Source organism: Styela clava, chromosome 13 (assembly GCF_964204865.1).
Source record: "Styela clava chromosome 13, kaStyClav1.hap1.2, whole genome shotgun sequence".
Lineage (NCBI taxonomy): Eukaryota > Metazoa > Chordata > Ascidiacea > Stolidobranchia > Styelidae > Styela > Styela clava.
In genome coordinates this window covers 17,981,163-18,008,317 of record NC_135262.1, presented here as the reverse complement: position 1 = coordinate 18,008,317, position 27,155 = coordinate 17,981,163, and the positions used below count along the sequence as shown (strand labels likewise).

General features: G+C 35.9%; 1 protein-coding gene across 1 annotated transcript; it reads right to left on the bottom strand.

Annotated features, from left to right (window-relative positions):
* Positions 1–566: 566 nt before the first annotated feature.
* On the bottom strand, positions 567–23,910 carry LOC120332599 (uncharacterized). Its single transcript, XM_039399879.2, has 18 exons — positions 23,772–23,910; positions 21,833–22,030; positions 21,588–21,728; positions 20,880–21,035; positions 20,255–20,308; positions 19,621–19,858; positions 18,690–18,874; positions 17,983–18,051; positions 17,330–17,530; positions 16,584–16,655; positions 15,471–15,659; positions 12,751–12,822; positions 11,986–12,174; positions 11,164–11,265; positions 10,803–10,889; positions 5,607–5,780; positions 3,495–3,566; positions 567–3,159 (listed from the first exon to the last, which is right to left on the bottom strand). The coding sequence occupies exons 2-18, from the start codon at positions 22,028–22,030 to the stop codon at positions 2,839–2,841; spliced, it is 2,520 nt and encodes an 839-aa protein (XP_039255813.2). The 5' UTR covers positions 23,772–23,910; the 3' UTR covers positions 567–2,838.
* Between the last annotated feature and the right edge of the window lie 3,245 nt (positions 23,911–27,155).

The window sequence follows — 27,155 nt, the reverse complement described above, 5'->3', positions numbered from 1 at the left end:
CATACCTATCAAAACTAAATATAACCAGGCAGTTTATCTAAAGTGTATATGTCCACGTATTAAATTTCAATCAATCAATCAAATCGTTTTTTATTAGCCGTCCAGGCAAACGGGCACAAAAAAAAAATTTGAAAAAATATACATGCCTTTGCCCAGAACGGACAGGATGGCCGGGAAATGACCATTCGGTCTACTTGTCAGCGGCTACCTTGAATTTGTAATAATGTATTGTAATAAAATATTAAAAAGACGCTACCGCGAATTAAAAACAATTAGGGTAATTGCCATGGGTTGAATACTTTACGTAACAGAAAAGTCTCGCTGAAAATGTCGATCGAACAAGCAAATAATCATCGCGACTGTTTCATGAGGAAAACGAGATATGTATGGAGAAAATATCTGGTGAATGAGGTATATGACGGGTGTCCCGGAATTTAACGACAACCAAGGCGTTCTAAAATAGAAAGCCATTGTAAGCGTGTCGGCTTAGTTCAAAACTGGAAACAGATGTAATTCACGCAAATATATATATTTTTTAATAAAAACGATTACATCTGTACGGTTCATTCAGATAGGAGTGACTTGAAATTTGTGGACAACCTGAGGCATAACATCAAAATATGCTGAACAATCGCAAAATTGACGATAACATTATATATATCAGTCACCTTAATTTGAGAGAATCAAAAACTTGATCCAGTGAGTGAGATTTGTTGACTCAAATTAAATATATTTTTTATTAAAAACGATTACGTCTGTATGGTTCATTCAAATAGGAGTGACTTGAAATTTGTGGATAAGACCTGTTTCGTCAACCGTGACCTCCTGATGACATAACATTAAAATATGCTGAATAATTGCAAAATGGACGATAACATTATATATAGCAGTCATCTTAATTTGAAAGAATCAAAAACTTGATCCAGCGAGATTTGTTGAAAAATTTAGTCAATAAAGTTGCGGCGTGTAATAATATTTTGTGTTTCTCGTTTTTGGACAAGTTTTTTTTGTTATGTTCTTCTTGTTCATTGACACATTTTGAAGAAATCGCTTTTCTCTTTGATTACTGGACCAATTGCTTTGAAATTTTCATTGGTTAAAGATGGAATTTTTTTTTTTTTTTTGCTATGACGTCATCAAAATGATGTGGCGCTACGTGCCCATATATTTGTGCATAGCTCTCTTGTTAAGTTAATAGTGCACGTGAGGCTCTTGTGAGCATAATTTCATTATTCAGTCAATTTTCAGGCTCGCATAGCCGTCTGTTTTGGGACGCCTGCTGACAGCCCTTGTCTTAGCGAGAGTTCATTAATTAATATATTTCCGTAAGGATTACAAATTTTAACATAAACTCACTAAAACTAACGAAGATCTTCTTAAAGCGGCGAAATCACAATAAAAAATACAAATTGAAATACCAGAAAGACTGATTTATTGTGTTTTTTGTTAAATAATTCAATCTACTTAGCACAAATTGTACATTTCCTCTGTTTTATTTTTTTTTGCATTTATGTGTCAAAGAGTCAACATTTCACAAGTTTCTTTGATTATGATAAAATTATTTACAGTTGTGAAAATAACGCTTCACGACGCGCTGCGCGCACTGTTGCTTTTGACGTGCTTCCTGTTTCACAAGCTTCTGTTGCATCGATTTTCAAATTCTAGACATTAAGGTGTCCCGGAATAGTTTAACACAAAGTTGGCAACCCTAATCAGTACCGATATCGGCGATAAAAGCGGTATCGGTATATCGTTAATGTATGTATCCCCATTAAAAAATTTAATCTAAAAACATTTATTATAAATATTTATAACAATAGTTAAATCAGGTATAGTTAATATATACGTTAATTTTCACAACTCTAGGACAAGTGATACAACGTAAGAAATATGAGACTTGTGGGACACATGGCACAAGTAGGACACGTGGTACAAGTGGGACACGATATTTTGGAGACACCCTCTGTAGACATGCAAATATCATAATTTAATATCAAACGATCCGAAATACAGTAAAGAAGTGCGCCATGAACGCGACTACGAAATTCATAACAAGGAATGCAATCTAATATATTAGTTCTGAAAAACCAAATGTAACGCCGTTAGCTACGGGTACATGTTTCCCAAGTTCTGCGGTCGTTCAACGTATAAAACAAGAACTGATTATCGCGATAGTCCAAAAGCGGGTTTTCGCAAACTGTAGGCCTATTGTATTTTTCTTAGGGCCCCACCACGCTGGCCGTTTCAATTAAGACCGGAAATGATGTTGAGAACCGTTTACAATGCACGTACAAAATGATTTTAAATAGCGACCGCCAGAAACAGTTTGAATTTACTAACTGTTAACGATAGTTGGTGGCGAGCGTGGTCAACTTAAAAGAGAAATTCGAAAAATGTACCATTAGCATCAAAATATCACTATAGCGTTATTTATAAACTAGTGAGTAAATAAGTAATTAGTACATAGGACTTTTAGCATTAGCGAGAATCCTAGATCGGATGAAAGTGTATGAATGGCGTTCAATTATACTATATATAATTGAAGTCCGAAGGAATAACATAACGCAGGCAATCTCATTGTAATAATAAATTTATATAGTAGTGTTATAAACATAGAATCAATTAAGTATAGATAATCGTTAGAAAACAAAAAAGCTAGAACAGAAAATCAAGGATAAGGCAAACGGAACACATTTGTGCCGTTTTGAGATTTTAACTTCACGTTCATGTGACCAATAATTGCTTGTGCGTGAATTGCTTACATATTTCACAAGCTAGCCAATCAAGTTATCAATAAGAGAAGTAACAGATGGCTAACGAATGAGCATAAGGGAAAGCCTATTCTAACGGATCTGAGAATTCAAATTCCCCCTTTTTTGCGGTGAAAAATTTTGAAACCCTTTTCCACCACGATTTCCTCTTCTTTTCTATAAACTCGGTTTCTACGTGATGGCGTTGTTTGGCTGCTTCATTTAGCTGATACATTTTTTCCTTAGACTTCTCCAATCTTCTGTTGACCAATGCCTCAATTGAGTGTTTTCCGGAAGACGTAAACATGAGCTTTACTTCTGCAGTCATCATAATCTCCAGAAACCTTTCTTGTATATCTTTGTAATGCTTTGTTAGTTCCTCGCTGTGGATGCAGCGGTCCACCATTATCTTGAGATAAAAAAAATTATATATATATATAAATAGTCGAAATATGGTATCAATATTATCGAACACAAAATGGACATTGCAATCGCGGTAAAAATATTTTTGTTAACAACAGTAACTAGATTTTCAGTAGAAATATGAAAATTCCTTCAATGTATATTTTTTAAATTTTATTGGCGCTCTCTTGTCTTACTCAATTTTTTTCCCGCAATTGCCTTACTACGCAGGACGCTTCTGTCATTTGACTACTGTAAAATGATTGCGCAAAGAACGACATATATCAGTGTTCATATACTTGCTTATTGCCTTTGGTTGCTGAGGCAGGAAAAATAACCTACCTCTTGTAGTCTTTCTTCTTCTTCCCATATCATTTCGGAAATTAAATGTTGTATTTTTCTTTCTCCATGTTTCTTAAAATATATATTTGTTTTTAGTTGTTTACTACAAACATAAATTTTAAAAATTGAATAAGAATAAAAATAGGACTGTATCGATCTTCGAGAATGAAAAAAGTCGAAAAAGTGTTGTGATTCCTCGTACATATAAAACGTCATGCAAATGAGGGTAAGCATATGACATGGGTTTGTGTGCAAATGATGAAGCATACGTAAAGGAATTCGTAATGTGCCCTGGTTTCGAATATATATGTATAAAACTTTTGAATAAAAAAGTAGTCAGGATAAGCATTATGTATGTAGGGGGATTCATAATATTATTCTGAGTTAAAATAGAGGTGAAGAATTATGCAAATGGCCAGTGTAGGAATATAGAATGGGAATCATGATATGTTGCGTGTTGCGATGTGAAAGTTTATTCAAATGGTTGGGATGAACCAGTATGTTCCCCAGCTTTTTATTTTAGGGGGGGTGTTTCGAAATTTAGGGGGGGTGGTAAATAATTTACTATTAGAGACTAGGTTATTTGTATTCTTAAAAAGATGGTATGTATTTAAGAAATGATGTACATGAGGGGCTCCCCAAGTTGATTGACGGCGAGCCAAAATCCACAGCAGAATAAAATTGTAGGGCCAGAAAAGGGGAGCGAGGAAAAGTGCGGGACGACACGGCTGGGGTTCAGGGCGCGCTTAAGCGCCCTGAGAAAATTTTGAGAAATAGGCTCTAAGCTTGATTTTAGATACACCTAGCATCGCGGTTTGTTATGTAATAAAATCAATAATTATAATATTTAGCTGATAGAATTCCCGGGAAATAGATATCAAGCACGACTTTCAACCGTAAATATATATATACTACTACGTTTCAACAAGTAATTTGTAACTGATAGTGACTAATGAAGTTACTTGCTCATCTGGCATTGTATGAATGGCTACTTATGGCTTGTTTTGTTACACATTTCACATTTTTTTGAACATGTGTGTTTGACTTTTGTATGAATTAAATTTTGAAATACGCGCGTCAACTGATCATAATGGCGCATAATGTTGTATTCCTTCAGAACTGAAATATTTTGTTGGTAAGAAGACAAATCGCTGAAGTTTGATTCTTTTCAATAAAGAAATAAAAACGCTGTCATTCATCTAAAAATCGTCTGTTTTCAGTGCCTAGTTTTCGTTTTGTGACATCTTTAAGCTTTCTTAATATACGGCAAATATCTAAAATACTGAAGTGTGTAATTCTAATACCCATACGTATACATAAGATACCGGTATAATTCAATTGTTGCGAAATAAACGTGCTTAAACTGTGATAATGATGTAACAATAGACGGTATCTAAAACTCAAAAGGTACTACATGAAGGGTTAGCTCGTTAAACTATTTCACTCAAGTTCGGCGGGCCATTTTAAATCGTCACGCCGGCCGTAATTGGCCCGCAGACTGCGGTTTAGAACCCCTCATCTACACTGATAAATATGCCATAGTCGTTATATTTGAATACAATTATACTTGAGTTAGGAAATAAAATGTGGAATCGCACCTCAAAATTAGGGGGGGTGTTTGAAATTTTAGGGGGGGTGTTCACCCCCTATAGGGGGGGTGTAGGGAAATCACTGGGATGAACATTCATGATATATACGATATTTGAGTTTTGATGAATACAATAATTTACACAGATGTTTAAAGTATGCATACGAATAGAAATCGTTGGCATTCATATTATACTCTGGAATCTGGATAGTATACGATTAGTAGTCGTAAATTAGATCAGGTTTGAAAATAGCCGCATTTCTTCGCTGCAGTGGTAACCTGGTCTGGTGATTTTTGAAGAATTAGGCTACTCGGAATGACTCGGTGGGAATTCATAATTCCGGCTTCAATTATCTAGTAGGCCTATTGTCATTGTTTGAATTTGCTTATTGAATAAATTTGAGTTTCATTTGATTTAATCTGTTATAAAATGACAATAGATTTTTAGTTCTCATGGTATATGGGATCAACTAATACAAAAGTAGGAAGAGTTAGCTCTAATAGAGCACACAAATTATAAATACCAAATTTTCTTCGTTGCGTTCAAGGGCTTCCTTGTACTTATGAGCCATGATATCTTTCAATTGTTTCCAGCAATCCAATACGTGACTGCACATTTTACTCAAGTACTCGGATTCCAGGTTGCTTCGGGCCGTGTCGTGTATGATTTTCATCATGTCAGATGGGGTGTTGATATCCTAAAATTAGATTAATATATATATATATATATACAATATGGTTTATGACTGAGATGCTAAATTATTGGCATTACTTGGTGAGTCGACGCAGGATCGTTTTAATCTGTAGGCTATATGAGAGTAAAACTAAAATAAAGTCTATTCCTGCAGCTCTAAGTATTTTATCGCTTCGTTTCAACCAATAGTAGGCGGCTAGGCGCCCCACAAAATAACGTTCAATTTTACTATTTGAACCAAAAAATGATTCCGCCCCTTTGCCGTACCCCACTGAAAAATCGACTTTGGCTCGTGCTCATGGGCTCTGCGAATGTGGTGAATTTGAAAGATTTACCCCAACTTCAGTATGAAGATAAAACTTCACCCTCAATACGAGCAAATTCCGACAGTGACTTCACAGTTTTGGTTCGTCCAATCATTGTCACTAGAGGGTGCACGTTAGATGCAAAATAAGATCCATCTCAGCAACCCTAATCCATTAACCGCACACTAGGTTCAAGGCATTATGTTCCCCAGCTTTTCTTTTTAGAAGGGGGGGGGGGGTCGAAATTTAGGGGGTGGTAAATAATTTGCTATTAGAGATAAAACTAGGCTATTTGTGTTCTTAAAAAAAAGGTATGTATTTAAGAAACGATGTACATGAGGGGCCCCCCAAGTTGATTGACGGCTAGCCAAAATCCACAGCAGAATAAAATTGTAGGGCCAAAAAAGGGGAGCGAGGAAAAGTGCGGGACGACACGGCTGGGGTTCGCTTAAGCTCAGGCGAACCTGAGAAAATTTTGAGAAATAGGCACCAAAATAGGCTCTAAGCTTGATTTTAGATACACCTAGCATCGCAGTTTGTTATGTAATGAAATCAATAATTATAATATTTAGCTGATAGAATTCCCGGAAATAGATAACAAGCACGGCTTTCAATCGTAAATATATACTACTACGTTTCAACAAGTAATTTGCAACTGATAGTGACTAATGAAGTTACTTGCTCATCTGGCATTGTATGAATGGCTACTTATGGCTTGTTTTGTTACACATTTCACATTTTTTTGAACATGTTTGTTTGACTTTTGTATGAATTAAGCAATGAATTAAATTTTGAAATACGCGCGTCAACTGATCATAATGCCGCATAATGTTGTATTCCTTCAGAACTGAAATATTTTGTTGGTAAAAAGACAAACCGCTGAAGTTTGATTCTTTTCAATAAAGAAATAAAAACGCTGTCATTCATCTAAAAAACGTCTATTTTCAGTGCCTAGTTTTCGTTTTGTGACATCTTTAAGCTTTCTCAATATACGGCTGATATCTAAAATACTGCAGTGTGTAATCCTAATACCCATACGTATACATAAGATACCGGTATAATTCAATTGTTACGAAATAAACGTGCTTAAACTGTGATAATAATCGTCATTATAAATCGTCACTCGTGCCGTGATTGGCTTAATTGGTTAAAATTTTAAGAGGGGTGTTCACCCCCTATAGTGGGGGGGGGGGGGGGTGTATGGAAATCACTGGTTCAAGGCCACATGTCACTAGTCTATAGCAGTGCTCCGCAACCGGTGTGCCGCCCCCCACTGTGCATTTGTGACGTAACAAGGAGTAGGCCTATATGACAAGCATATATATTGTAAAGCCTATTGTCGAGGCTAAAACATAGCACGTGTAGTAATCGAATACAAATAAAGTGTGAGTTTGCAGTGGTCTTTGATAAAAAAAAAAGTCAAGGAACGTTAAAGTTTAGCAAAATGGATAAATTTTTCAAAAGAACAGCTGATACTGAGCAACATATTGTACCTAGCACAAGCAACGTTGGAAAAAAAAACTTGTCAAAGGAAAATACAGGGAAGATTACGTCAAATATGGATTTTCTTGCTGTGGTAACGGAGAATATTTGGGGGGGGGGGGCAACTTTCAAATGAAGCAATGTTTCCGAGTAAACTTATGCGCTACTTAAATACGCAACATGCTGTTCATGCACGCAGGAATATAATTTATTTCCAGCGGCTGTTAAGTCAAAATAAGAAGCAAGAGTGCGTGAAGTCGTCTTTTACAGTCCCCGAAAAAGCATTAGAAGCTAGTTGCAAAATTGATTGCGCGTCACGTAATGATCCTGAAATAGAGCAATTGTGCTCATTAAAACAACCACAAATCTCTCATTGTTATATAAACCTAAAACAAAGTTACACCTTGTATTTTTCGTTTGTTGTGGTGTGCCGTCAAATTTGGCAAGTTTTATAAGTGTGCCGCAAGTTAAAAAAAGGTTGCGGAGCACTGGTCTATAGCACACATATTCTAATTGCGTTTATATAACATTGGAAAATTATATTCCTGATTGGCAGGGAGATTGATTGTGATTGAGTAACACGCAAATATATGGCGCGGGCCGTTATTTTTATAATCTATATGGACCAGGGCGTTATTGTCCATGCTTCCGAAAATAACTAACTAACTTTGTTACAAACTAGTCCATTGAGATTGATTATCGCAAACCCTGTGTGTTGACGCATTTTTTTTCCGAACCAATAAAATTTTGGGTAAACATCGGGCTCCGTTGAGTAATGATACGATGAGAAAAATTTCTAAATCATATCATTAAAGAGAGTCCATCTTCAAACTACGAAATCTATTTCAATAGTGGATGCATATAATCAGGTATTCCAAAAGAAGGACGACTGGAAAAATTTCTGCATCATGAGCAGAAATAGCTCGCTTTTCTATGGCCTGCAGGTTAATGTCACAATTACAGACGTCACAGTGTGCGGTGCACTCACCCTCCAAGCTTCGTTTAACTTTGAATTATTTTCCGTACTCATCACGAAAAACGTTCTTACGTTTGCTCATTTTTAAATTTAGGCTAAAATAACCACCACCACAATAAAATCTAACGGTCGCCACACTAACAATGCTTTATGCCTATCTGTGCCTTGCTTCTATATGTTCCAAATAAGATTGTGGTGCTTTTATGATGCCACAACAAAGTTTTGGCGATAAGACAAACAACACAAAGCTTCCTTTACGAAGTCCAAATAAGACTTAATAAGGACACGCACGCCAAAATAAGGACGGTATGGAATCCCTCCATATTATTGGTATTTTATTTCATTGAAAAAAACTGGGCAATAGTTATTACATGCCAGTATCGGTAAGAAATATTGATTTTATTTCTGAAACACTGATATATATGTTACGCATACCTACAGTTATTCAACTTAGGATTTAGTGGTGCGCTCGGGGTTTTGGGACAAAGAAGATCAGATATTCAGATCAGAGAGAAACTCTAAACAGTTAGTCTAATGCAGCAGTTCTTGACCTGGGTTAAAATTTCGTTGTTTTAAAAAAGATTCGAAAAAGGCGAAAACCTATCTATCTATTTGCTTGTTTTCTTACGAGAAACATTGTGTTATTACTAGGCTGACTTGCGAGAAATATGTATTAGTCTCTGTATTTAATAGGGTGATGTGTATTAACCTATTACTGCGTCACAGTATTCCGTCTCTTGCAGAATGTGATTATGGCAACGGTTATCGAGGCCCCCTGCGGATTGTCGCAAATTCAGCGTTGGAGTGGGGAATGTTTGCTCTACAGTGATTCGTTCCGGGTAAGAATGAACGAAGTTCTAGTTAAACAAGCTTCATAAAAGTTGGGGAAAAACACGCATGGCAAGAGATATTTAATAGGTGTCATTAGAAGGGATCATTAATTCGTATCGGTAGCACGTTCAAGTTGAAAGTTATTTTTAGAAGCTCCGCACGGTAGGAAATATTTGCGCTGTTAGAAAATTTTTATAACGAGACGTGTATTTTGTCTGAATTATTTCAAGATTTAATGTAAAGGCACTCCAACGCGGCGTAACGGTACCTTGCAGATGTGATGCGTACATGTGTTTCGCGCAAAAATAAGCGTCATTGCTACTGGGTAAGTCGGGATAGTCCTTGTATTGTTACCCCGATATGTCAGGTACAGGTATTGGTAGCTTATCGAGCAAGATTTTCAGGAAACTGATAAAATATTTCGTTTTACTCTCCGTGCCTCTCCATATATTTGAGCATAGCTTTATTGTTATCAGTAGGCCTATATTTCAAATTGAAAACCATCACCTTTGAGCTCTTTGTTATTTCACCAGACTTTGCAGATCTGGTTGCCAAAATCCGTCGCATTGAACGTGATTGTTTTTTTCTCTCCTGAAAGTAGCTTCCTGACCAAGCCTTACTGTTCATTCTTAGGTTCTTTGTTAATATAGGTTTTTAGTTCGAATATTTAAAAAAAAACGTAGCTTTTAAGATTCAAATGTCTGAAATTCCCCCGCACTCGTATCCCCCTTCCAATCTACCCTCTCCTCCCAATCTTCCCCTCCACCCCAACCCTCTTTCCTTCCCCTTCATTCTTACCTCCTCTAGTCACCCTCCCACCCCAACACCCTCTTCTTCCCCACCATTCTTACCTCCTCCCATCACTCTCCCACCCCAACACTTTCCTCCTTCCTATTTCCATTCTTGCCTCCTCCCGTCACTCTCCCACCCCAACACTATCTCCTTTCCACTCCATATTCACCTCCTCCCATCACTCACTCCTTTATATATCGTTTGACGAATTCTTAATAAATGTTCGCTAAAGGGTTAAATGATGCAATAAAGGTAAAGAACCACTGCTCCAATGGGTGTTTGCTAGAACCTCTTCATAAAATACACTAGTCGTTAGTGCGTTTTGGATATGCAAAGTATAGCCTATAAATTCGATTATTTGTTGTCTTATTTCATGCCTAAAACATAAATGACATTTACGAGTTTAAAATAACTAACAAATAGGATACGTAAAGAGCGCAAATATTCAAACAATAGTTATATTAGTATATCATATTAACACCCAACTAAGATTTATATTCAGATGCTGTATGGTGTAATATTTCAGATCCTCTTCTTTATCAAATTGAGATGGTAGACACTCAGCAACATTGGCACAAACCATTGAGCGGTTGTGTCAAAACCTGGGGTATGCGATATGAAAACAGTTTGAATTTCTCACCAAGTTGTTTTGTAACTTCTTAGCATAACCTTCGATTAGTTCATTTACAAGTCTGTAGAAGGGTCTTTCACTCCTAGGCAACTCTGACTGTAAAATTTAATAGAAAGTATTATTCTGTATTTGAATAGGCTACTGTAATGTGTAAACTACCAAATTTTCCCGGAGCGGTATCGCAATTGTCATACATTTTGACTATCTTGGGTTTTGAACCATATAATAGAGTTACTATCGAGGATTAAAGCTTACACAATCTTGTGAGGATAAAACTGCCCATTTATTACATGGTGGAAGGCTGTGAAGTTGTTGAATTTTTCTTGTAAACTCTTTTGCCAATAGCTGTTCGGTTAAATAATTTACTTACCTCTCGTTGTTCTTGCTTCTTACGCATTCTTTCTACTTCGTTGTCGAATGTTGGTTCAGGCTCATCCGTGCGTGATTGGCGGGGTTTTGATACCGGTTTCATCTAACATTAGAATGCCCATAGTGTCAGTTCAAATGATTTAGTTTTGACGGGTGGAACACGATTATCATCTCACTGAAGTGTGGCGACTAAGTTCCAATCTCGACAATTGATTTACATGCGAAAAAATTGCTGGACTCGTCGTCGTCAATACAACCAACTGCTGGTTGGTTTCACATGTAGCGATTTATTTGTAAACTATTCACATACCCGATCTGGATTGGAATCGGATTAGAGAACGTGGACTGCCACATGATTAAAACGTCATATTGGATTTTCTGTTTCCTTGAATTTATATGGAATTATTTAACGGGATAGAAATCTGCTATTCAAGTGACAATGAAACTTAAGAAGATGTTGTATTTTGCAAGTTACCGTTAGCGCGAATCATCAATTCGAGACAAATTCCAGCCAGTGTCAGTTATTTGCTTGAAATATTTCATCAGAACACATCATCAGATTTAATTTCACTATAGTTACCGTTAATGAGTTTCTAATCAGTTTTCCGCGTGCAAGTACTACTTTCGAATTCTGGTTTTTGTAACAAAATGAATCAATTTGTGAATGTATTGTAACAGTAGTTTTTAGCCTTGACATAGTAGTTTTATTAATAAAGCGTACAAAATATGATTGATTAGCTTATTTACGAATAATATTTTTCGAGAGTCCGTAATTTAATATGTAGTTATATAAACTAATAATGTCAAATAAAAAAGTTCATACATATACATATTGATTGCCCCTTGCGTCTAGTGCTTTCTTAAATTCCTCCTCGACTTTGGTCCTAAGCATGTCGATATACTTGCGTTCAGTATTTGTCAGAAATTGTTTCCAATATTTTTTCCAAAGTAAATTTTCTATCCGTGCTGCATGGTCTTCCATTTCTTGTTCCGTTTGGCACTCTGACAGAACCTATCGTTTGGAATAATTGAATGGCTAGTAGCCTCAAAAGATACGGAAAACAATAGTATATAAAATTACCGATCGAGATCGATAAGTAACAAAGAAAATCAGAATAAAATTATGACCTAACCCTAATCTGGTACACATAACACGGGAGTACCAAAAATTTTGGGCGAAAGCTTTCTTCTTGAAGCGTCAGATTTAACTATGTTGGCTTTATATGTTTATATGTTAAAATAGGCAACGCCGAACTTGAAAGGTTCCGGTCCTCCCAAAATAAAGTTGCTGCTTAATATAAAGCCTTTTCAAAAAACTTTCGCCCTTACAAAATACTGACTCCAAATTTTGAATTGTCAGAAATCTGGCTTTTGGCATCCACCTTCAGATTTGAAATATACACTATGGTACAATAAATTAAATCTTCTGTTTCAATTTGACTTGCGACAAGGCAACTTTGAAACATCTAAACTCAAGCATTCAACATTTCAATCCGACTTTAATGTATAGCTCTAAAATTAGTCTCCAGCTGCAATTCCAACTCAACCACAAAGTCAAACTCTAGCTCGACAACATTGCATGATATACCTTGCTCCATTCTCTTGCGCACTGATGAGAGAGACGCAGCGCCAGATTGTACTTTTTTGTTGATTCTTCATCCTGTCAAAATAAAAATATTTTATTATAACAACAGAAAGTCACAACTGTATATTCTGTCCTTCTCCGTGAAATTTTCTTTTCTCATTTCTAGCTGTTTTAACTGTAATTGTTTCCAATCTTGTCCTAACCTTGAGTCTCGCGAGCAAGCATTGTCAGACCTCTTAGACCAGTGGTTCCCAACCGTTTGTATTATCAGACATCACGATCGTCTGAGTTGGGAACACTTGTCTGTTATTAAAAAATTACATTCTAGAGCGCGATCAGAATTCTGGCTTTTTCGGGAAACTGATGGGACGAGTCGGACGAATCTAGTCATAGATCTTATCCACATGACCCAGTGAATTTTTCCATTGCGATCGGGCCTGAGAAGGGGGCATATCTGCTCTTGTTATAACTATGTTTACATCAGATTTGTATGTAACAGGAAAAGGTTCACGAATTACCAAGTGTCAGAATCATACTGAATTGGTATAGTTAGGCAAAATTTTTGTCGTTTTTCATGTCTCTTTGTGCCTATAGTCCTATTGGTAGACACTAGACCTAAATATTCATAGATTTAATCATTTTTTATTGAATTATTTCCGATTGCTGTTTCCCCTAAAATCGACGTTTTTGTTTACTTCCGCAACCGTGACTATTCAGCAAGATGCAAAAAGTGAATTGAAAATAGACGTTTTAGCAGCTGCTCAGACACAGATTTTCAGGCATGGTTGTGAACATAACCTCATTTTCGCGTTTTGCATGTTATTTGCTAGTTTTTAAATGTGTTTCGAAAATTTAAGTATAAATTATAGAACTCTATAATAACCTTGTCTCTTAGAAGATTTAGTTTAATTGCAGATATCAAAAATTAACTTTGAATTGGGTTGCGAGACTGCCTCCCTAACTTTCCTCTATGTCTTTATACTAGTAGATTCGTATGCGTTTACTGCATAGACTCTGTAGCTGGAATAAAATGACTATTCTATCTAATTAAAGATTCCATTTGCACACTAACACAAAGGTATTTCTGTAACGTTTCGTCCGTTTAAAGTCGGACTTTCTCAGACAAGCAGTTTACAACAATGGCAAGAAATGAACAATCCAATCCAATACTGTTCATTTCTTGCCATTGTTGTCAACTGCTTGTCAGAGGAAGTCTGACTTTGGTCGGACAAAACGTTGGTATACATTTGAGTTGGTGTGTAGCTGGACTCTTTAATAATAATTGGATAGATTAATCAAACATTAGTAGTCTTAAAATAGATGCAATAAACTAGGATGAACTTTCCCATCAATACTTTTAAATGACAGGTTGCTGAATGTCTTTAATCAGAATAATAGTATGAAAAACATAAATCAGTTTTGAGGCGCCAACTCGCGAAACCACTTAACAAAAGCACCTAACATTTTGAAATGGTGAAGTAGAGGATTTTTCGGGGTTCGAAGGTCAGGGAAACCTTCATGTGATGAGACAGCCATGAATTTCCATGGGATGGGACAGAAAAATATGTCTCATGGACAAACCTGGTGATACTGACTCCTTGCTAGTTTTTAACGGCATGTTTCGTTGAATTTAATAAAATGTCCCAGGCTGTGTTGGAACCCATCCTACCAACGTAATGGTACTGAAGAGAGATATCCAGCCAGCATATTTCCCATGTTATCTACGATCAGCTGTTGAGGGGTATTATGAAATCATAGATTGGCGTCTAATAGATATTTATCAAGAACTACGCGCACAGGCAGTTTTAGGTTTTATATTTTCCACAAAGCGTTGATTCGATTATTTTTTACAGTTCTTTGTCAATAGCCAAAGAATATTTCTCTGAAAAAAGATTTTCATCCAGCATCCAAATTTTCATCAGTTGTTGTGGGTTATTATAACATCATGGAATTGGCGCTTATTGGATATATATTTATCAAGAACTACGCGAACCGGCAGTTTTATGTTTTGTATTATCCACCAAGCTTTAATTTGCTTATTTTGTGGTTAGTTTATTGCCAGTAATTCATGAATAGTTCACTGAAGAGAGATTTTCAGCCACCACATTTCTTGTGTGTGTTCAACCAGCTGTTGTGGGCTATTATGCTATTATAGATTGGTACCTATTGTATAGTTATCATGTACAACGAACATAGTTTTATATCTTTTTGTGCGCAATCAACATGCAAGCAAAGCCTTACCCTTGTATGCTAATACCTTATCGATCACTTTTACGCTTTTTGATGCGCTAATTATATGAAGACGCGTAATGTGCATATCGTAGATGCAACCGTATACATAAATTGTATTCCTACGAAAGGATCTGGCAGTATTTTTACATCACCTTAATGGCTGTGTTTGTATATTGAGTTGGCTATGTATGCATATGTCTTGGTAGTTTATATCTATTTGGTTGGCGGTATATGCATATTTTTGGCAGTATATGCATAATACGTTAATGATCCTATCGGATTATCGTGCCATTTCAAGAACCTCTGAATCCCATTAACAACTAAAATTCTCGTTCTTAGCAAAACTGTGTGGGCGATTTTTGCAGAGATTTAACGGGTCACCATGGTAATATGTAAATGTTGGACAAATCAGTACATAAGCGTATATTGACTCTAAAATACTCATCTTCTTTAAGGTTCCAAATAACTACGTGGAATATTAAAAAACTCGCCCTCTTGTTGCGTTCTTCTATTTCCTTATTCTCTTTATTGATGGCTATTATCTGGTCCAGACGTTTATCTGCCTCAACTTTCAGTTTTTCTTCGTTAATTTTGTAGACACGTTTTTTGCGTATTTTTTCGATTTGCTCTCTATGACAATTGATCACACGCTTTGTCTCAAAAACACCGCTACTTGTGAACTAAAATATAAAAGTTATATTAAAAGATCTGAGGTTTACATACAAGACCTATACGACCAGGGATTCATACTTTGCCTTCATTCAATCGATATTCTTGGTTTTCAACAAAATTTGTAACAAAATCTCGGGGGATTCCCTTTTTTACCATTTTATTCAAATAGAGTCGAGATTCGGTTTATTTTCATGTCAACTGGTAACTATAATGACGTCTAGGTGGAACTTTCAAATCCCAGCAGGAGACCAGTGGAGGCATGGGAATTAGCCCGAGTCGGACTCTAGATTGAATAGACTCATTTGATTTGGATATTTAGAAGGATTTAAAAACTTATAAATAAGGGGGGCAAATTATCTGGCGCTTAAATCCAATTAGAAAGTACCAATATTAAAATGTGGATCCCAGGTTAGTCGAAAAAATAATATTGTCAAATTTCAAGATATATCTTAGTTTGTAATTAGATTTAGGAAATCATTATCATTCCTCACAGGCCTTTCATGTTCGAAAATATTCATGCAAAATTGCATTCAACACACTCTAATGAACAATCGTGAAATATTCTGGCACTCAGAACAAAACTTTTTTGACATTTCGAGAAAATGAGCCTGAAGACGCAAGTCAATTCACACGTCAAATAACAAGTCAAGTCGAGGGATGGTACAGTCGAACCAATGCATTCCCATGGTAATAAGTTATTTCGAGCTGTAGAATTGAGCGACTGCAAGAGTCGACTCTGAATCATTCTTGCATCACAAACAGTGATGTACATAGATAATAATAATATTAAACATTATGGAAAAGTGTGAATATACTTATATGTAAAAAGCAATCTGAATATTCTTGTTATTTTCATTTGCTGTTATAGAACGCAACTTTAAAACAAGTTTGCGACAAGTAAATTCCATTTGTATGGCCAACAATATACGAACCTCATTCATTGCAAACTCAAATTGCCGTATTGCTTCTTCTGTATTTCGATCAACTTTCAATTCCCACTTTTCCTATAAAAAATGCAATTTCAATAAATGAAGTTTCGAAGTAATGTTGTTGTTTGTTAATTTTAATCACACTTCCAACATTTGACATTCAACACAAAAGTAGGGTGGACGAAGACATTATTGAAATCCAAATCTTGCTTTTACAATGACAATCAAGGCCCTGGAGTCGATGTTGGAGGGTGGAGTGGGATCAAAATTTGACGCTTTTTAGCATCGAAATGAGAAACTATGGACTATGGACAAAATACAACGGTATTCAGTTATAGAGTTATGGCTATTTTTATTGTTCAGTATAATAGACCAAGGGCTGCGACAAAAATAGGAACCACACGGAATAGATGCATCACACGGAATAGATGCATCTTATATACAAAATGACCTACAAAAATGATGGCAGGAGATCGGAACTTAATTTGTTTGCCACGTTTCGACTGTAGAGTCAGAGGTAAAATTCTTAAATTCCCCGGAGCCGTATTGTGGAGTCAAATTTTGGAATTCTCGTAAATGGGAAGCTGTAGACGGGAGCCCGAGTCTATTATATAAATATTTCCTCCGACCCAACTGCTATAAATAAAGTCGCGTTATTTTAGGTAGAATTAAAAAGTATTATAAAGAGCCTGTTGTCCCGAACTCGACCCATTATTTTCCCACAACTAAAATCATGGATATAGGCCTACCTTATTGATTCTGTTTTTGATTTTTAACTCTTCAAGGTGTGTCTCACACTTTGATTCAAGATATGCTTTATAATCTAGCCGCAATCTTCCATCCCCCATATTTTGCGTTTGTTTGTATCTCTGCATCGCTATGCTCTTTGCCACTTCGTGCTGCTCAATAATCTTGCTTTCTTCGACATATTTAGAAATATCGACAGATTGCTGTAAAATTAAACACTCAACAGTGAAGGTTAAAATTATATATGCTGTGGTGGGGTAGAAGTTATAGTTCGTCACCTGCCAAGTTAGGTATCAGAGAATCATCTTCAAATGGTTATTATTTGGTCTTAGATCGTATTGCTAAATTGTTTTTCTTGTTGATGGCGTTCGTGTTTCTATGGCATAAAACGTCTTTTAATCACATTAATTGCGTAACTACTACCGAACTACTATTGTTTAACTCAACGGGCCCCGTTTTTATACTGCTTTAGTGTTTTGTTCTGAGAATCATCTTATGCTGATTCAGTAACGTGAATTCGTGCTCCGCGAAAATAGTATGTACACACAACGTATCTGTGCATGTTAAAATATATATATATTTATTGAGACCACACTATCGGGTCAACATCACAGTACTTCATGCTCTAAAACTAAACAAGTCAGTTAATTAATACCTCCATGGCCCTCCTGTATTGCAGAAAGGCTTCTTCGCATTCCGTGGAAAAATGAACACGAATGTTGGCCTGCAAGAATAGAATAAACTTGGCAATTAGATAAATATTACTTTTTATATTATGTTAGAATTCGGCAAACACTTTCTCACTATATTGAATTAGCCTAATTTTATTGTTCAGGCGTGAATTTGGACTGAACTTCGAACTCGAAAATACGAGCACGCGCTAAAACTCAAATCACAGAATCACCGCTTGAACGGGTATTAAATAAAATAAACAAACACGATTCCGAATCCAAATCCAAAGATAAAACTCGAACGTGAAATACGATCCCAAACTCGAACCCCAAAATACGAACACGGACGTAAAAATACGAACTAGAATGTGAAAAAAGATTCAGAACACGAACCCAGAAATAAGAGCTCCAAAGCAAAATTACGAATCCAAAATCGAACACAAAATACGATTCCGAACCGAAACCGAATATACTGATCGGGAAAAACGATTCTGAAATCGAACCTCAAGTACGAACTCGAACGTGAAATATGAATTCCAAAATACAAGGCCGTAAATTACGAGGTGGATTCAAACCAGAATAACAACTTCTAAACCGAACACACGATGCAGAATTCGAACCCGGAATCAAAGTTCAAACTCGAACCTGAAAATACATACCTGAAAGCATACAAATGCGCCAAACTTTTTACCTCTACTAAATTTTCTGCCTTATACATTCCCTGTGCGAATAGTTTATCGCAAGCAGCCATCATGTTACATATTTCGCGTGCTGTCATATTGTTTCTCGACTTGGAAATTTTAGGATGCAGACATTGTGGACTTGCAACTCCTTCAACGAACACTTTCACATATGTTTTGAAATCTTCTTCGAGTTCTAAAAAATAAACAAATTCTTTATTAATCGAGTAGTAAATCATGTCAATATGACCCACTAACTCTTTTATTGGACTATTTATTGAAAATTTGATCATTCTGAAAAATTATCGTTGTTGTAGAGCGGATGGGAAAAATCGCTTCAACTGGGTAAATCGCTTCGAGACGTTTGAAACTAAAAAAATCGTCTAGAAGACTAGTGCCTTTGTTCGTTTTGAATATTTTAAGCGGTAGCATTACTGAGCGAAATCCATCATGCTAGGTTGGAGCGTAGTGTTTGTGGGCAAAATTGTTTCTAATGGTATGTTTTGGATCAGGTAGTACTAAATCCTTGGCAAATGGTCTTAAGCAAGCGTCTTACGTCAGATTTAGAGTAATACCAAATTGTTGGTTCGGCTTTGTGCTATTTTACAAATAAAAATTTTTGTATAGTGCAAGTGGCACAACTTCAGACAAAATATTTTATTACTTCTACAACACTTATTCTCGCTTTTTGCCGCTAACAAGGCCTTTTGCAAGAATCCTGATAATCTGATCTCTGATTTATAGCGATATCTATTTACGGAAGGATCGGAAATTTTTTCGGTTAGGCATTACCCAAATTGGTGGTGGGCATCGGGTTTGAAATCAAGATGTGCAACTTCCGATGTCAACACATGTTCACTTATAGAAAATTAGGATTTAAAAGAGGATGGCGCATGTAATTGAAGCAAACGCACAATATTATTTTACAACTAGCTAACACACCTTCATTCTTCCCTTTGAAACCGTTTTTTTTGGCCTTCAGTCCGGGATGGGGAAGAAGAAAGCAATCTACTTTGCTGAAACTTCTTTTCAATCCTTTTCTTACTCTGATATTATCTTTGCCGCCTTCTTGGGACTCGAGAATGCTTCGTAAATATTTACCTCCAGATTCGTAACCAAAGCTTTCTTCGACCCCACTTTCCTCTTCGGCGTCTCGAACCAAAAAGTTTATTGTCTGGAGCTAAAAAAGAGATAGCCACAAATATATATTTAACTGCCAATGGCGCTTAGCTCTCTGCAAACCCCACCTTATTGCTGTTCGAACACTTCAAATCGAAATCATGCAAAAGAATTGCAGAGACTCAGAAGACGCATGAAACTAGGCATAAACGAACAAAAATGAGATGATTCGTACTGAATTTCCGCGGAACGGATTTTTGTTCCTCAACTTTAGATTGGCTTTTTTGACATGGGTCGGCTGATAGCAAGAATGCATGGGAATATGACAAATACCTGACTTGGCGGCGTGGAAAGCCGGAATAAGTCTTCCAATATTGCTTGTAAAGCAGTAACTGATTGTAAAGATCCGTGTTTGGACAGAAGGGCGTATAAAGCGACGTGTGAACAAATAACATACCTTGAAAAACGGTTCATTTACTTGTGCTGTCGCCAAAGCAAAATCGACGCAAGTCTGAAATTATATACATTGAATTTTAATAAACATTATAGTAGCAACATTTAACTCGGATAATAATCTTACTTGAAAAATATGAAACAAATTTTAAAACTTGTCCATCAACTCTTATTTATTAAAGTTTTCGAACAAAATAGCGGACGATTTTCTAATCGACAAAAAGGTAGCCTATCTCAATTATGTCTTGCGTGAAAAAGCATATAATCAAGAGTTTCCTAATCGAGGAAGATTTTTGGTGATTTAGGGGAGGAAATGCAGAAGTATCACTTTGCTTTCGGTGTAGTTTTACTAAAGTTGTTTAAGAACATGAAAGTATTAAAATTATTTATTGGCACATTACGGATTGTACGTAACCACTAGCTGGGGAAGAAATTACGAGATCTAAAATTAGAAAAGGCAGAAATAAATTTGAATCTCCCTCTCTCTCTCTATATATATATATTTATATATAAATATATATAGGCCATATATATAATACATGCATTTAATATTAATAATTGGGTCGCGTAAGACGTCCTGAGAAAAAAGCGTTGAAGCCCAGAGAAATTACAAATCTGTTGTACAGTACCTTCAAATATGCCATATTCCGAGTGTCCAGATTACTTGAGCCATTATAAATTTGAACAGAGCTAATTAGTGTGCTCAGCGTGAGAAGCGAAATATTCACATCTTCTGGCGTTGATTGATCGAAGAGTCCTTGAGTGTCCATAAGAAGAACAGCCAGCTGAAAATTTAAACATGGATTTTAATATAAATCATAGTTTTTGTATAGAAATACCTAATTTGACCCAAAAAATGTTATCTTTTCACGCGTTTATTACAATTTTTTGCAGCTGGTTTGATCGACAATGATCAATCAGATGTCAGCTTTGATACAGTCCGAATTATACCTTACGTTGTTCAGATCAAAGAAGAACACTCGGGTATTTCTTGATTTCGAACATCACACAAATTCCTGCTCAATTTTTGCGAAAGTTCAAACGTACCCACTCAAAAGATAAGGAGATATTTGAGCAGAGTTTTCAAAACTATCGACACTATATATCGTAGGCTATGATGATAAATTTTTTTTAAAACCAATTTAAACTGCCATCTATACTGATAATAATCAACAAGGACTACATACATATATATCTAACCTTATCTAATTAGTCGGATAAATGGGCTAAAAGAGGGGAGAGCGTGGGACACGACCTTTGTAAGTCTAGGTTGTAACCTGAAATGCTTCTATAATTGGGTATGGCTAAAAACCCATATTTTTGAAACATAGTCTCACCTCTTGTCCGCCATTAGGCTGGGGGACATAGAATACCTCGTTCCATATTTCAATTCCGATTGTCATTTGATCTTTACCTTGTTTCCAGACAAAGCCACAATTAGTTGTATCATCACTGCCTATCCAACTGGAATCATTCCACTAGAAGCAAAATAAAACAACAGTGAAGACGTCGGATATGAGAGAGACTAGAGTCGATGGCACGTACAATCATCTCCTTCCCAATCATCAAAAGAAGAACTCACCCCTTCAGCACGAAGATATCTTATAATAAAATTCAGCAAAAATGATTTGCCAGTTCTCATTCGCCCAGCTACTGATATTATTGCCACAGGGCGATCACCGATCTCAGGTCTTATCAAGACATTACGAAGAGCATCATGGTTTATTCGCATTTTATCATTCTTTTTCTTTGTTATCAAAGTGCTGGATAATTTTTCCATCTACAAATAAAATGAAAGGATGAAAAGTATTTGGGGGATGTTTTATGTAATGCATTGAGTTTATACTAGAGATGTATCGATGCCATTCTTCTTGTCGATGACGATACTAATGAAAAAAAGGATAAAATATTATATGCCAACGAACAGTATTTTTATTGATCAATAAAAAAAAATCAGAGATCAGATTAAGCTTCGAAAATACAATCCTTTTAGCAGAAAAATAAAGTAGGCGAGACTTAAATCGACAATGCAGTTATGAGTACTTGGGGTTAGATTTGAAAAGTTCGACGAATTAATTTATATTGTAATGACTGTATATCTATTTATATCCCCTGCTTGACTGCGTATCGCAGGCTAAGTTTATTCGAAACATGGCCGAATAAATATAATTTTTATGAACTGTTCCTAAAATAAATGTATTAACTTGAGTTGTATAGGTTACGCTGTCAGCAAGTTTACAATACCCGTGCTTTTAGTCGTTGAATTTTAAATCAAAAGGGGGATTTATCGATATCATATATAGTTTGTTGTCTTATACTTGTGTATTCAATGAAGTAAAATAAACAAACTCAGTTAATATATATTAGGAACTGACTTTATAGCAAAATGGGAATTGTAACGGAAATTTATGAACACTCTGTATTATTATACCAATGTTTCAATGCATATCCCGCCACTAAACTTTTCATGTTCGAGCGTGTGGGTTTGAATCAGCTGCCGTGGAGTGAATGAAAGCAAACACAAGTATGGTGGAAGTAGTAATCATTAGGCAATGTTTGTGCAATTTTAATCTCAGGCAGAGACCGCTTTGTTTAAACAACCATTGGTTCTTGCGAATAGTTTGCCGGAGGTAAATATTAACCTTAGCCTTAAATATTAACCTTTTTTACACAAAGCCATACATGATATAATGTTTCATTCGGGCGAGTCTAAATTCGATTCGATTCATAAATTTTAAGATCGTTAACGAAATGTAATAAAAAGTGTACACTGGCGAGAGTTATTGCTTTGTAATATAGCAAAAATATGACATGACTGATATCCTTTAAAGCAATTACCCTGTATAAACCTGATTATGCAAAAAAAAAGGATGATTATAAAACTATTAAGTAAAAAATGAAATATATATACATTACTTGTTTCGTAACGACCGATTTTTTTCAATTGCTACAGACGAAATTATCATTCCAACAAATAAAGCTTCAAAAATTCGTCTCTTATATGTGTATAGTTCATGACACATATTTCCCAAACTAACGTTAGCGCGTGTAGTATTGCTGGCTTCGAGGCGAGGTAGGAGATCTAACAGTAAGAGAATCCTGCTCCGGCATAGTAGGTGTGAACCTAATAACTATCTTTTGTGTTAGTGGAGAGGACTAGGTCGTGCTGGGGTCCGCTTGATCTAGTTTAGCCCCAAATAAATATATAGAATGACTCGTACGCTTCATCAACTAACCGCCAGTGACTTAACTCAGTGATTCACTGGACTCTAGGGTCGTATGATCTGTGACCCTCGGTCGAGGAACTTACACCCAACACTTTTTCCATATCTCATCGTCCTAATTCAAAAATTCGCCTCACTCACAAGTCAACGTACGCAAGCAGGTAATTCACAAACGTTTTTTATTGATAATTTCACCAGCCCGAATTAGCTAACCAGGTTATAATGATATAAACCACTGAAAACACTTATTACAGGCCCATTTTCGGTTTGGCAAATTGAAAAAAAAGCATTACCTACTTTTTTGAATTTTATCTTCCCAATTATTCTCGAATTTGATCTCTTCTTGAATTCGAAGTAAAAGCACAATCAAGTCCCGTCAACGAAAAATAAAACTACTACAATAATCATTGACTAACAGGGTCACTCGCTCAAGTAGATGGCAAACATTGAATGATAGACGCGGTTGCAACGAGTAACGGAGTCATTGCATATTTGCATTACTTTAGTTTGAGTAATTTCGAAATGTTGACGCAACTCAATTAACTTAATTGCATCATTTAAAATGGCATCAAAAATGAAAACCCCCTTTGATTTTCCTAACTCATGCAAATGGTGTTGACGCATATTTTGAAATATAATTTGAAAACAAAACAAAAACTCCGACTGCCGACTCCCAGGTTGGGGCAATTTTCGACTTCGGCTCTAAACTGAAAGAAAACTGAACAATGATTACCAAAACATTAGCATAAGCAAGCATTCTTCGACTATATGTAGAAAATAATCAATTAAATGTTTTTGACTTCAATTATTACCATTCGCCATCATATGAAATTGCGACTTCGACGAATTCAAAATTTTGACTCCGACTTCAGTAATAACAAAAATGCCGATCTTCGACTCCAACGTCCTGGTTAAAAATATATTGCTCCAAACCGTCCAAAATGTTTGAAGGGGAATTGAAAGCAAATATCGACTTCAAAAGTGTCTTATTAGACATCTTATATGAATGATGCAAATAAAGCTATGTGCATTGCTGGCTATTGAATTTATCAGTGCATTAATATAATTCTGGTTTTCTTTCAGTAATCTTCGAAACGGTCGCATTGCTATTCGAAACTGCTATTTGTGGGTAACATATCCGCACCAAAGGTTTTCTTTCCAAAATTTCGTTTTGTCGAATTCGGTTCAATTCATCTGTCTTGCTAATAAATTTTAATAAATAATAAAATAAATATATATATATAACTTATACATATATGTAGTGAGAAGTATTAATTTTCTACAAGCAGATGTGTACAACTTTGATCCGGGCTTATTTCGAATTCCAGTTTTCTAGAACAGCCGATACTACAAACCACCTTGTCCATATAAGGAGTGGCATGCACTCTCTTTGCTTTGTTGCTATCTTCAATTATTGTATCAGCCACATGTCACAACACATGGTAGAAGTTGCAACTTGAGCGGCTGGGCAGTACGAATTGGTAAATTTTTCAAGAGAGTGATACCAAGCAAACACGGAATCCCAGTAATAGCTTAGTGCCTTGTATTGATAGCGGTATTCCAAATTTTTATTCATTCCACATTATTATGAACGATGAGAGTCTATTCAATTGTGCTTATACCTGGCGTAGTTTTGTGCACCAGGACTAAAATAATTCTCATTGGATGTTCAAATGCCTCGTTTTGTTGAGAAGGCATATTCTATGACGAAAGATATAATTCTAGTATATATGTTAGCATATTGATAATGTTTACGGTGGAAATATTCAGTTCTTTTCAATGGTTAACTAAAAAAGATCTTGGGACGTCGTGAAAGGAACAATATATATATTATTTATAAAATGTTTGACAGTTTGGTTTTCCGAGCAAGTTTTACAAAGTTCATTGTCGTGGCAGAAAATTCTTTGCAGGTGATAGTTTAAAGTTTAACAACAGTGTGTTGTAGTCTGAACAAGATTATTTCATTTATTCAAGTTATTTTGCAGAAATTTATCTTCAATAATTGGGGAAAATAATTTTAAAAGTTTCTAGTGTCATATAATAATTCTTCCATTCTATGTCGTCTTTTGGCTTTGCTTCGTTTTTTTCGAGAGTTTGATGTCTGGTGTGATACTATTTTACCTGATTTTTCTTTGCCAGCAATCCCAACAGGTTATAAGATTTACGCGGCATCCACGAAAATTCCCCTCCCTCTGATATCAGATAGAATAGTTTCAATTCTAAAAATTAGTATATGACCTACAGAGAAAATCTGCCGAATGTTGCCACACCTACGGTGCCCGCTTCTCGGCCCACGTCCGGTTAAAACACTGTAACAAAGTTGAAAGTATTTTCTGTGGTAAATTATGTATCACGTGACAACATATCTGATCTTCGTCATGCAGGCGTTAGGCTTTTACACAAAAACAGCACGTTCTTTAATTCGTGCATACATTTACCACTTGCTATAACATCTCAAGTGTCCTTTCATATCTGTAACAGCCGTTCTTTGTGACCTGGACGACACCGACTGCACACTAGATATTTATTAACAGTTCAATAACGCGGTCTTTCAAGCCCCAAGTTTGTATCCTCAATCCAGAAAATCACACAACTCGAAGTATACAGTTGACACGGTTATCTTAATACAAACGTAAAAACAAATCAATACAAAATACTTGCAATAAATAAATAATCATACACAATTCGGCCTTTAGAAAGCCTACTCAAATTTATGAACACAATTATCAAACAGTCAATTATTAAGTCGAACCAAATTACTATTGAATAACTTGCAGTCTTCAAATCAGAAAGAGTTACAAATTATAACATACCGAATTTGTCTGCTATTCCAGGCTTAAATTATCATAAGTTGAACATGAAATCATTCGTCAAGGAAATCCAAACAAATCAATTAAATAAACTATAACTGTAAAATCAATCACAAAAGGCCATTTAATGCTCATAAAATATCCCTAAGATAGGCCTATGTGGGCAGCCATAATCTACATTATTTAATCGTCCTACAGTCAAAACAGAAAGCCAAGGTCGCTGAACAAGTTTAACTTATTTACAAATTACAACGAAACGAGCGCCATTCCCTGCAAAAGTAAAGCGCTATTTAAAGCAAATTACCGAAACTATCCATGTCTAAGCGAGACATGTCTGGGCAAGCAATTGCCACGAAGACTCTCTCAATTGTTTCGTAACAAAGTGTGTAGAAGCACACTGTCAATCAAGGGAAATTACGGCGTCAACAATAACAAATAAATTACTACACAAGTTAAACAGACGCAATGTTTAAGTCAATACAAATATCAAGTGAATGCGATTCTCGATGTAACATTCCCCCAGCCAGATGTTGGAACCCAGTGAAAACATCTTACTCACAAATTTCTTACATCGAGGATATCACACACTTGAAAACATTTTACTCATTAACTTTATGAATCAAGCACAACTTTGCAATTGGCCTTCTCAGTAAACCCCTGGATGTCTTCACAGTAACTTGACGCACTGCTCCAAGTTTATCAGGTGTAGTTTCCATAACACGTCCAGTCTGCCACTTCCCTCTGGGTATAGTATTGTCTACAAGTAGCACAATATCACCAACTTCCATATTACGTTCTTTAGAAGTCCATTTCTGTCGTGTCTGAAGTGTGGGTAAGTATTCTTTGGTCCATCTGATCCAAAACTGATCAG

What these genes read in the sequence shown, in the direction of transcription:
- LOC120332599 (XM_039399879.2), bottom strand. Translation starts at nt 22,030, where the DNA reads ATGGAAAAATTATCCAGCACTTTGATAACAAAGAAAAAGAATGATAAA. An exon ending in AGAAGTTACAAAACAACTTG is followed by an intron (nt 5,781 to 10,802) that starts GTGAGAAATTCA and finishes ATCTAATTTTAG; the next exon opens with GATATCAACACCCCATCTGA. An exon ending in AACGCAACGAAGAAAATTTG is followed by an intron (nt 3,567 to 5,606) that starts GTATTTATAATT and finishes ATATATTTTAAG; the next exon opens with AAACATGGAGAAAGAAAAAT.